Source organism: Pleurodeles waltl, chromosome 3_1 (assembly GCF_031143425.1).
Source record: "Pleurodeles waltl isolate 20211129_DDA chromosome 3_1, aPleWal1.hap1.20221129, whole genome shotgun sequence".
Taxonomy (NCBI): Eukaryota; Metazoa; Chordata; class Amphibia; order Caudata; family Salamandridae; genus Pleurodeles; species Pleurodeles waltl.
The window spans coordinates 1683585300-1683597786 of NC_090440.1; the positions used below are offsets into that span (position 1 = coordinate 1683585300).

At 39.2% G+C, this 12487-nt stretch overlaps 1 protein-coding gene across 1 annotated transcript in view; it reads left to right on the forward strand.

Moving 5' to 3' along the window:
• The window catches only part of ITGA4 (integrin subunit alpha 4), a 365777-nt gene extending 354308 nt beyond the window's left edge, over nucleotides 1-11469 (forward strand). Inside the window, exons 27-28 of the mRNA XM_069225453.1 lie at nucleotides 4775-4894; nucleotides 9494-11469. Coding sequence (XP_069081554.1) covers nucleotides 4775-4894; nucleotides 9494-9631 — 258 coding nt within the window. The 3' untranslated portion in view covers nucleotides 9632-11469. The remainder of the gene's footprint in view (nucleotides 1-4774; nucleotides 4895-9493) is intronic.
• Nucleotides 11470-12487: the final 1018 nt, after the last annotated feature.

Below are 12487 nucleotides of genomic sequence, written 5' to 3' on the forward strand. Positions count from 1 at the left end.
CAACTTTATTTCAGGCCATTTCTGACCCCCTGGGGCCGGCTGAGCTAGAGGCCAAAATCCACAGGTAGGCACTTTGCAAAAAACACCTCTGTTTTATGTGAAAAAATTTGATGTGTCCACGTTGTGTTTTAGGCCATTTCCTTTCGTGGGCGCTAGGCCAACCCACACAAGTGAGGTACCATTTTTATCGGGAGACTTGGGGGGACGCTGGGTGGAAGGAAATTTGTGGCTCCTCTCAGATTCCAGAACTTTCCGTCATCGAAATGAGAGGGAAAAGTGTTTTTTTGGCCAAATGTTGAGGTTTGCAAAGGATTCTGGGTAACAGAACCTGGTCAGAGCCCCACAAGTCACCCCATCTTGGATTCCCCTAGGTTTCTAGTTTTCAAAAATGTGCTGGTCTGCTAGGTTTCCCCAGGTGCCGGCTGAGCTGGAGGCCAAAATCCACAGGTAGGCACTGTTTTCTGTGAAAAAATGTGATGTGTCCACGTTGTGTTTTGGGCCATTTCCTTTTGTGGGCGCTAGGCCTACCCACACAAGTGAGGTACCATTTGTATCGGGAGACTTGAGGGAATGCTGGGTGGAAGGAAATTTGTGGCTCCTCTCAGATTCCAGAACTTTCTGTCACCGAAATGAGTGGAAAATGTGTTTTTTTTTTAGCCAAATTTTGAGGTTTGCAAAGGATTCTGGGTAACAGAACCTGGTCAGAACCCCATCTTAGATTCCCCTAGGTCTCTAGTTTTCAAAAATGGACAGGTTTGGTAGGTTTCCCTAGGTGCCGGCTGCGCTAGAGGCCAAAATCTACAGGTAGGCACTTTGCAAAAAACACCTGTTTTCGGTAAAAAAATGTGACGTGTCCACGTTGTGTTTTGGGGCATTTCCTGTCACGGGCGCTAGGCCTACCCACACAAGTGAGGTATCATTTTTATCGGGAGACTTGGCGGAGTGCTGGGTGGAAGGAAATTTGTGGCTCCTCTCCGATTCTAGAACTTTCTGTCTCCGAAATGTGAGGAAAACTTGTTTTTTTAGCCAAATTTGGAGGTTTGCAAAGGATTCTGTGTAACAGAACCTGGTCAGAGCCCCACAAGTCACCCCATCTTGGATTCCCCTAGGTCTCTAGTTTTAAAAAATGCACAGGTTTGGTAGGTTTCCCTAGGTGCCGGCTGAGCTAGAGGCCAAAATCTACAGGTAGGCACTTTGCAAAAAACACCTCTGTTTTCTTTCAAAAAATGGGATGTATCCACGTTGTGTTTTGGGGCATTTCCTGTCGCGGGCGCTAGGCCTACCCACACACGTGAGGTATCATTTTTATTGGGAGACTTGGGGGAACATAGAATAGCAAAACAAGTGTTATTGCCCCTTGTCTTTCTCAACATTTTTTCCTTCCAAATATAAGAGAGTGTGTAAAAAAGACGTCTATTTGAGAAATGCCCTGTAATTCACATGCTAGTATGGTCATCCCGGAATTCAGAGATGTGCAAATAACCACCGCTCCTCAACACCTTATCTTGTGCCCATTTTGAAAATACAAAGGTTTTCTTGATAGCTATTTTTCACTCTTTATATTTCAGCAAATGAATTGCTGTATACCCGGTATACTGTAGAATGAAAACCCACTGCAGGGTGCAGCTCATTTATTGGCTTTGGGTACCTAGGGTTCTTGATGAACCTACAAGCCCTATATATCCCCGCAACCATAAGAGTCCAGCAGACGTAACAGTATATTGCTTTCAAAAATCTGACATTGCAGGAAAAAGTTACAGAGTAAAACGTAGAGAAAAATTGCAATTTTTTTCAACTCAATTTCAATATTTTTCTTTTTCAGTTATTTTCTGTAGGAAACCCTTGTAGCATCTACACAAATTACCCCTTGCTGAATTCAGAATTTTGTCTACTTTTCAGAAATGTTTAGGTTTCTGGGATCCAGCATTGGTTTCACGCCCATTTCTGTCACTGACTGGAAGGAGGCTGAAAGCACAAAAAATCGTCAAAATGGGGTACGTCCCAGTAAAATGCTAAATTTGTGTTGCAAAATTGGGTTTTCTGATTCAAGTCTGCCTGTTCATGAAAGCTGCGAAGCTGGTGATTTTAGCACCGCAAACCCTTTGTTGATGCCATTTTCAGGGAAAAAACCACAAGCCTTATTCTGCAGCCACTTTTTTCCCATTTTTTTGAAAAAAACTAACTTTTCACTGTATTTTGGCTAATTTCTTGGCCTCCTTCAGGGGAACCCACAAAGTCTGGGTACCTCTAGAATCCCTAGGGTGTTGGAAAAAAATGACGCACATTTCACTTGGCTAGCTTATGTGGACAAAAAGTTATGAGGGCCTAAGCGCGTACTGCCCCAAATAGCCAAAAAAAGGCCTGGCACAGGAGGGGGAAAAGGCCTGGCAGCGAAGGGGTTATATACCCTACCTAAAGGCAACACATTCATCCTGACAAGCCACCACTCATTCCAATCCATCCTGGCACGCCACCACTCATCCCAATCATCCCAATTATCACTGAGGAGAATCTGGATATATTTAACTTACAAGTAAACCAACAACTTAAACTGTGCATATGTCAACTAGAGTTACAAGATAAATGGAGGGGAGACAGAGTAGCTCCATAAGCAACTCGACAGTACAGTAGCCTAGTGGAAGAAGTAAAGAAGGCAAGTAGAACATATTGTGTTCCGCTACTAAGGATTAAATCAGTCTCAAGGCATCCTCCTGTGTAATCAAGACTGTGAAACATTGGACTAACTAATGGTGATTAAGGGTGTCAAATGCGCCTGACAAATTTACCAGGTCAGTGAGCTGATATCCCCCTTATCCACTATCACCTCAAGGTTGTCAACCACAGAAGTGATACCCACCACAGTACCCAGTTCACGTTCATTCCCCTCCTTAAAAACTTTGAACAGACCAATGGCTCATATTAAACCCCGTAGCTGAAAAGTAGTAGCATGGACAAATTAAGTATGATGTATTTATTTAAATTGATTTAGGTTTATTTTAATAAGGTTAAATTAAGGGTAAATAATTAATGTATTTTAATGTTAATTATTTAAAGGATAAGGTTATAATAAGGACAATTTTAACTTTAATTGTAAACAAAATAGACATTTATTATGAAAGTTAAGTTCAGGCCATTACTTTAAAATAATTAGTGATTTTCATTGATTAAAGATTAGGGATAAAGGTTAGCATTAGAGCTCGTTTTAATTTTATTTAAGATTATTCAGTTTATGGTTATTATTGGATTAAGTAAATAATACCTTTAATTTGAACATTTATAACATTATATAAGTGCTTTGGTTAGTATTAGGGTGAAGTTAACAATAGGTATTTTTTTCTATTTAACTACATGTAAATAGAAAGACATTTCACCGATAGGATTAGGGTGGGACAAGGACAATTAATTAAAGATCAATGTCTATAAGACCAATTAAGAGTTAAAGTTGTGTTAGGGCTAGCATGAGGATAATAATAATTACATTATTTCACATGTAATTGCTAAAATATAATTTGCTTAGGGTTATAGTTAGAAAAGGCATTAATTAACAAAATTAATATGTATAATAAATTTAAAAAATAGGTTTGGTTGCTGTATGGTTGAGGTGTGAGTGCAACACATTTTAGACTTCCATTAAAGAAATAACAGTCATTGGTATGGTGCCACTGCTGTAGTGATCTATCGATACACTGTCACTGATGTAGTACTATACAGCCCACCCTCGGTCTTGTCACTTAGAAGGCCAACCTACGCATAGCAGTGGGCATTTCCAACATAGAGTATCCACCATGTCTTCTGATGAGGATCCATTGCATTTAGTGGCTATCACTAGCATATGATGTGCATCCCAAGTATGTGTTGGCTTGATTGGTATTTAAGGCAGTGTCTGTCCGCCTCGGGCTGTGGTAAAGGTGTATACCATGAAAATGACAAGCTTGAATTTGGGAAGAGAACTTGTGAGCTTATGAAAATTAAAAGCTGCCGTTTGAGAGACAGTTATTTTTTAAAAATATGCAAGCTTTTGTATGCTGGAAATAAATGTTTCCCTATATTGAATGGGCTAATGGAGGCAATTCTACTCCAGTTCATCCTTACTTACTTTTTTCTCTTCAGTGGTATTTGCCCCCTTAGCTGCCTGGCTCCATGTTGTTTTTAACTCTAAGCCACACATTTTTATATATTTTTTTAATTTGATATTGCACACGTCTTAAATCATTGACTATCAGAGCACTTTACAACAGTATATTTGTCACAATGAAATAGTACTTAACATTTAAAAACACACTAACAAATGAGACAACATCAAAGTCTATGGTCTAGTTTTTAAAAACAGTTCTCAAAGTTATGTTTTAAGGACAAACTGAACAGAAAGGGACGTGGCACAAGGTATTGACTCTTTATTTCCAAATTAGCAACACATATAATCTACCTTCTGATTGACTGGTTCTCACATTATAGAATGATACTCCTATTGTCTTGGGATGCATTATCTGCTTTTGGAGCATCAAGATGCAGCAATGTCGATGTGGCATAGATATACACTCACTATAGCTACATAATGATGGATACGTGATCAAATTGTTGTTTGATTTTTATATTTCTTTTTTATTAGGATTATTGCCTTCTGCTAGTGCTTATGATGTGGGTCACTCTATAAATAAAATAATTAAAAGTACGGAAATTACTTATTTCTCTTGAGGGGGCGATCTTGTCAATCTCATATGGCATGACTGTGTCGGTTAATCAGTAATATGTTTGCTTTTCCTCTTTTCATCAGGTTTTGTTAGAAGGTCTGCACAACCAAAAGCCCAAACGCCATGTGACCATCATGATCATACTGATAAGCTTATTAATAGGCATTTCTTTGTTTCTGCTACTAACATATTTTCTTTCCAAGGTAAGCATATCTATTTCTGGAACAACGTTGTTTGATTTAAATAATTCAAAGTGATCTCCTGTTTAGTATTTTTTTTATCTGTCTGCAAAATTGATCTATTATTAATATATAACATAACTGCGTTCCGTATTGTAAAGATGAGAATCACAACTCCAAGGGTTCAATTTAGGCTGGTGCAGGAAAGGTACTTCCAAAATGGCAGATGTCCTGTCCTACTCACTTTTTTGTTCCCCTCCTCCTTTTAGAAGCTGGGAAACTGCTTGGTTTCAGTCAATGGAGCACCAGCTGGCTCTGTCACTTTAACATGTTTACAGGCAGTCATTGCCACTGTGCACCTAGCTCTGCAGCAGAAGGCCTTCCTAGACTGTTTGCAGCAGCTGTGACAGTGACGGCGTTTTTGAACTGGGAAAATTCACCATATGACCATCCTTTGAGGTTTATTCCGGAGAAAAAAAGACAGTTGGATTTCGTGACAAGGTATAACATTTTGCTGAGAAGTGCTCCCATCATGTTGGTGGGAGCTTTTTTTAGGGAGGATCCTGCAGAGAACTTTCAAAACAGTGGGACAACCGCAACTGGGCAGAAGCTGATCTGCCAAGAGCTGACCTAGCCCTCTTGTTGATACGCTGATGATTAATAACATGTAAACGCATTTGCCTCAAACGCCAACTTCCCTTTACGCAACAGCCCTCCTACTGCACATATGTGAGAAGTATTTGAAAATCTTGAAGCTTTGGTTAAGAGCACAAAAGGCATCTTTATTATATTTTCAGTTAAAAACTTTCTAATCATTGCATTGGGAAATGTCAGTCTTAAACCTGGTGCTAAACACCAACATGGTGCATTTCGGGAGAGAGTCTCTCCCGGCATCACTATCCGCTGGAGCAAGTAGAACCGTGAATGAGGGAAACAGGGAGAACGCATGAAGAGAAAGTAAGTGCATAAAAAAACTAATACTGAGAGATGAAAGGAGATTTAGAATCTGGGATGAACACAAAAGAACTGGACGGGTATAGGAGATAATAAGATAGTAAAGGGTGAATAAAAAGATCTGCAAAAAAACGAGGGGAGGATGAAAACGGGAAAAATAAAGATGGAAATAAACTGGAAAAAAAGCAAACAGGAACTGGATGTTTTAGTGCCATGTGTAATCTGAAGGCAAATTGTTCGATTTCTTGAGAAATGGTTCAGTGGATTAAAAGTTATGATCATAGGGCCATAGATGCTGATACTTCACGAAATTTCAGTGACTAACTGCACCTGAGATTACAAAATGCAAACTGCCTACATTTTACAGATTTGATGTTATATACTAAAATGTCATCATTTCAGGCCAAAGAAATCAAATAAACACAGGTCTAACTATCCTATAAGTGTGTACTTGGACAAAATAGTTTACGTTCAGCTACCAGTAGACAAAGGCCAGCAAAATAGTTACTGGATATTTTTCCCTGTTAGCTTTGCCTGCAAATACACACCCACTGGCATTACCTGCCGTTTAGTATTCTATTCCATTTCACAGAGTTCTGTGATGCTTGCTTCATAAATTTCACACGTGTTAGCCATTTTCCCCCAGAAATAGTAATTTCAAAAGCATCACCTTGGCTGCATCCCTGTTAATAAAACGCATCCTTCCCCGGAAGACACAGTCCTTAGTGTCAGTGCGTTTAAACCACCAGAGACCTTGTCTGAGACCAGTTGCAGCGGCTTATCCAGAAGCTCCAGAGCTGGGCCATTGTCATCAAGAGCCCGCAGCATATTCTGGCAATTCTGCATGAGAGAGAGATTTTCATGTATGATGCATATGTCTGAGTAAACCGAGAAAATGGCTCCAGAATGCCCTATCCAATGAGTCTTCACTCTTTTGTCACCTCCATCAGAGGGTGAAGGATCCTCCCGCGGGATCAGTATCTTTCCTGCCATACTGGGCAGAAGAAAAACACCCCAAGAGTTTCTCCAAAACTCAACTGCAGAACATGAATAGGATACAGCTTGTGCTGTATCTGACTAACAGCAACTTTTTTGAGAGCAACCAACTACTAAAGAAGGAGTTTCCATGGATGTGTGCAGTATCCATCTGCAATCAGAAGCGGCAGACACAATTTGAAGGCTTCCACAAATTCGGGGCAGGAGCCCTAAAAGTTGAAACAAGGGAGTATCCTCTATGCCCTAATTTCCATGTATTATTCAAAAGCCTCATTGAAGATATATATTTGCCAGATATCTACACATCAGACATGAATGTAATCCACCTGCATGTTGGGTCCTGCAAAGGTTTTCATGTCCTAAGTACTCAATGTGCTGGAAACATATTATGCAATACCACATCTACCATTGTCTGCTCCAAACATTGAAGATGCTCTGAAGTCTTCATGGACTGTGACTCAGCAGCAGGTGTGACCCCTTCTTGTGCCAGTTGTAGCTGATTTGTGTAAATCAGAGCCTACTCTGTGATGGTGTTTGCTCTAATTTTGGCTCTGCTTATTTCTTACTCTGTCATCATGAGAACACAATATACAGAATTTATCTGGCGATCGAAGTCAATACCAATGCGATATCCTTATCCAGCTCCGATCAAAAGTATCCTCTCAGTCCTGGCTCATTTGTCTCCACAAAGAAGGTACTGTTGTTCACCAGAACGTAAGATGACTTCCATTTAACAAGGCCAGAGGTGAGAGGCCTCAGCACACCTAGGTGTGTAAGTAGGCACTCTTCCTCCAGAGTTAGCAACAAAGGAAGAACATTTGACCATAGGTCAGCGCTATAAAGGGAAATGGGGATCACCAGCATCTACGTCTACTTCAGCAGATCTTCTGGGCCCACAGACTTCCCACTTTGATGGAAGCACTCTCTATCATCTCCATGCACCTGAATCGGTTCTTGCCTCATAGGTTTCACAGAGCCCATACCAATGCCCACACATTCCTGGGTCCCACACACACCACAGTGCACCTGCTCACAAAGCATGTGTACGGCCGTTCAACAATGCTTGCCCCTTCTTCATACTATGAGTGGCATTTGCCTTCCTCCAACAGGCTCTCGGTACTCATGTTTAAGGTACCCCTAATTGCTCTTGGGTTCCTCAAGCTTCTCCTTTGAGAGCACACTTTCCAGAGAGATGGGGTATGATAGTATTCAGACACCTTCTCTTCTTGATCAGATAATGTTTCCAGGATTTTGAGGCAGCTTCTTTCTAACATTTAACAAAATAATGTCCTATGCCCACCATCGCCATTGTGCTCCTCCCCAGCAGCAAGCACTTTTGTCATTTACCTGAAGATTTGAGGGTGGGCATCCCAAAAATATGCCTTCCTCATCATGGGCCATTAACCAGCTCCATGCTGCAATCACCGCTCTTTGGGACAGCTCCTTCTTAGCCTGGCATCTCCATAAATTTGCTTTAACAATTCATCACCAAAATGTTGCACTGGAGAGCAGGGTCTTCATGTAGTTTGGAATGACTTAAAGAAAAGGTAACTTCTTTATTACATCTTAGGCCCCTAATTTTAGCAAAGAAATCATACCTCCTATTACGGCTTCATGCTCCCTACAACTGCAGGTCCCTGCCAGATGTCCTCAGTATATACAACATAAAATTGTATGAATCATCACATTCTTTCGGCATCCACCTTCATTCCCTGGCAGGTCCACACAGATCATGCTTACACATAATCATGATATTGTTCAATTTCCTTATACACAGGTCACACCAAATAACAACTGGAAGCCTCATCAGAGAAAGGGAAAAGTAGGGAAAAGGGCACCACCTATGGTGACTGACCTCAACATCGAGAAATATGCCACAGTGCACATTCTCAGACCCTGCAATCCGGACTCACAAAAAACCTAATGATACTGAAATAAACTAAGTTAGAAAAAACTTAGGCAGTAGGAAAGATGTTTGTTGAGGAGAGAGGAACTACTAATGTTCACTCCTAAATGATGCCTGGTAACTAAAATGCTATAAGAGTTTAATAAAGAGATGCATGCTTCTAGGGCTGGTCAGATAGGGATAATACAGTAAGGAGTAATCAATCATGTTAACACCCACAGCCTTATGTTGTGATTTCTATGATTCTAGGGAGATTCCCAACACAGATGTTTTTTCTAGGAAATCCTTCATAGGTTCATTAATGTGTACCCTAAACCTTAATGATACTTTTATGATCACCCTTGAACAAAAACAATTAAAGATTAAATATGGTGTTAAACACCAAGCCTGTCAAGCTTTGCCCATGAACATTTATACCTCTGACCTTAAATGTAGTTTTATAATTTTATCTGATCATGTTTCTTAACTCTGCAGAGTTAAGTATTAACTCCTTCAAAATATTTCAGGATAAAATGTTTCTGTTATTAATGACTTGATTTTTATAAAGATGGAGTGATGCATTGTAATGTAGATTAGTTGATTGAGGAGTGAGAGTTCATTGTTTATATGAATGCCTATTTTTATACATTGCTTACAAGCTTAGGTAAGTAAATAGTGTTTTATAGAAAGCATGTGAAAGTGTGTGTAGATACACATAAATATGTTTCCAACTACAGCTGTGTTACCCTGCAACTATGCTAATTTATTTTTTAATATGCATGTTTTAGGTTGGTTTCTTTGAAAGAAAATATAAAACTCTACCCAAAGCGGTTAACTCAACAGGAGAAACTGATGAAGCCCTGCAAACAACGCTAAAGACTGAGCTCAACGGTGTCTCCTCAAAAGATTTGGAGGACTCTACTTAATTTAAAAAATATTATAAATCTTGTTTAAGTTGGCGTAATAGTATTTAACATTTACTATAGCCTTATAGGCCCCTGTGGTGGGCTAAAGCACTTGTTAAAGTTGGAAGGACTTTAAGGCTATTTGAACATGCTACCCACTGAGGACAGAATGTTCTAAATTAAAAAGGGAGAAACAGAAAGACAAACATTGGAAAGTTGGAACAGAAGACTTATGCCAGTCATTATTAGCCCTGAACCACTTCACTGTCTTCAATGGAGCTCCCAACATTCTATTGTTCTAATATAGCCATATAGTCCGCTGGAAAGGGTTATACCAGTTGTTAATGACCCTCCCCAAATTATACGCCTGAGAGGCAGGTGAGGGGATATAATGAGGGAGAGGGCCGTTAACAATTGTTATAGTCAGTAAGGCTATTAGAATATTCCACCCACTGAGGGAAGAATGTTCTAAATTTAAAAGGGAGAAATAGAAAGACAAACATTGGAATGTTCGAGCCAAAGGCTGATACCACCCATTACTAGTCCCGAGCCACTTCACTGGCCCTCCCAGTATTCTGTGTTCTAATGATGATTACAATTGGCACCGTAATTGGTTAATATCACAAACAAAAAGTAATCTAGAATGGTTCTAGTATGGTTATATGTGTTGCAAAGCTCAAGAACTGAAGTGAAAAAAAAGCTTTCTCAAAGACAGATCGTGAGATGATACCTTTTGGTTTGCTTAGAAAAAAAAAAACAGTGAAACATCTATTTGAAAACCTGGAATCTGATATTGGATGCCCAACATATACTTAAGTGAAACATCTTGCATACTTAGTTGCTTATTTACAAGCCACTTGCGCTGCCGGTGGACACTTTTTCCCCATAGAAAAAGTGACGCACTGGCGGCACAAGGAGCTTGTAAATAAGTCCCCTAAAGTCTAAAACAAAATCAACAGCAAAGTTAGTCATGGCTTTGACTCCAATACCTTTACATTCTTTTCATGTTGGCGTGCACCATGCTAGTACTAATTGCTAAATTAATTGTGCATGGGCAATATTTGGCATTTTAACACACAGTCAATTGATGGACACCACGTTATTATTGTTTCAATTAACATCTAGAAAGTAAGAATAGGACAGGAAGAAGTATCTCTGTTTATAGGCATAATTAAGGCCCGTATTTATACTTTTTTTGCGTCGCATTTGCGTCGTTTTTTGACGCAAAAACGGCGCAAACTTGCAAAATGCCATTGTATTTTGTAGGTTTGCGCCGTTTTGCGTCAAAAAGCGGCGCAAATGCGGCGCTAAAAAAAGTATAAATACGGGCCTAAATGTCTGACTCTAAAGAATTCCTTTACTAGAAAAAGTTGAAAATCAGTTCAACAAGGTAACTTTTGTTGCAGCCAACACAAGGAGAGTGTTGCTCATTTTCTCTCCATTACTTACTGCTCTTGCATGTAGCTCACTGTCTTACACTTCAGTGAACCTTCAATTATGGGACAGCATGGTAATAAAGTTAACTTAAAGAGGCATTTGTGTAAGGGTTCATACTGCATTATATTCTAGGTATGGACCCCTGAGGATAAATCAACAAATACATATTGAGTGGAAACAGTTTAAAGCCCAGTTGCAGGTAGAAAAGATAGTAGTGGCCTGTTAAGAGAAGTATACATGAGGATGCTGTTTTTGCATGTTTAGCTTTTTTTAAACGACTTCTGTTCCTAAAGTATCTCGCCCTAAACGTTTCAAACAATAGAGAAAATACCTCTGCACAGAGATCCAATTATTTAAATAAGAAAAGCATTTAGTAGCCAGCACAGCAGAGATGACGAGTTTGTCTTTTATTTTTGAGACATACATTTATTGTAAAATTGCGACAAGTCATATTTTTTAAATTACAAGAGATTGATGTATGTTTGTTTACATTTCTGTATGCATCATTACATCAGACTATTTCTTGGGTGGCTGTCAAAAAGTATTAGGAATTTTCTAATTTAGAACATGGTTATATCAGTACATTGCACTGAATACTGCAGAATTTGTAAAACAAAACAGATCTAACATTTTGTATATATGAGTTGTAGAATTTGATATTTGTAAATAGATTTTTATTTTAATTGAATACTTGCAGTACTTATCTGTGAAGAAATGTGCTCTTCTGTTCTTCCCTTCTTTCACAAGCTCCTTTGCACTGCCTCCTGCTGTAATTTCTCTCCTGAACTTGCTCCCTTTCTTGCTATCTCCCTTTCTTACACTGCCACAATCCCATGCCCTTGCTGTTTTTCTCACCGCCTCCCTCTGTCCCTTTCTAAATAAATGTTCTCAGTTGCTTACATTGCAGACTGTGATTAAGGAGACATGAGTTCTTGTCCTGGCTCTCCTACTACACCACATTGTGTGATTGTTTTAAAATGACCTAGCCCTGTGCTCCAGTACCCCTATCTCTCGGAATTGTAAGGGCTTAGAAGCTGCCTAAATTCACTTGCACGGTGCTGTTTAAATAAAGTGACATTTCCATTGTATATGTATATTAAGATAAACGAAAATCACTTTTGTCCCCTCTTAATCTATTTTTGACTATTTGTCTCTTAAGAAATTGAGGAAAGTTTTATACTTTTATATGATCATGTAGATGCAATAGCATTGCTGTATTTATATGACTTGCCATAAAAACATGACGTTATTGTGCGCACATTTGTGAAAATAATAACAGATTGACAATGCATACAAGTTTTTACCGTGTATAGCTTTGGGCTGATTCTGAATGGAAGCGTGTATTCACTGGAGTTTAAAAACTGTTACATATATGATAGTTTACCATGATAATACTGAAAAAGTATTTTTCATGATCGCACTTAAATTACAATGATCATA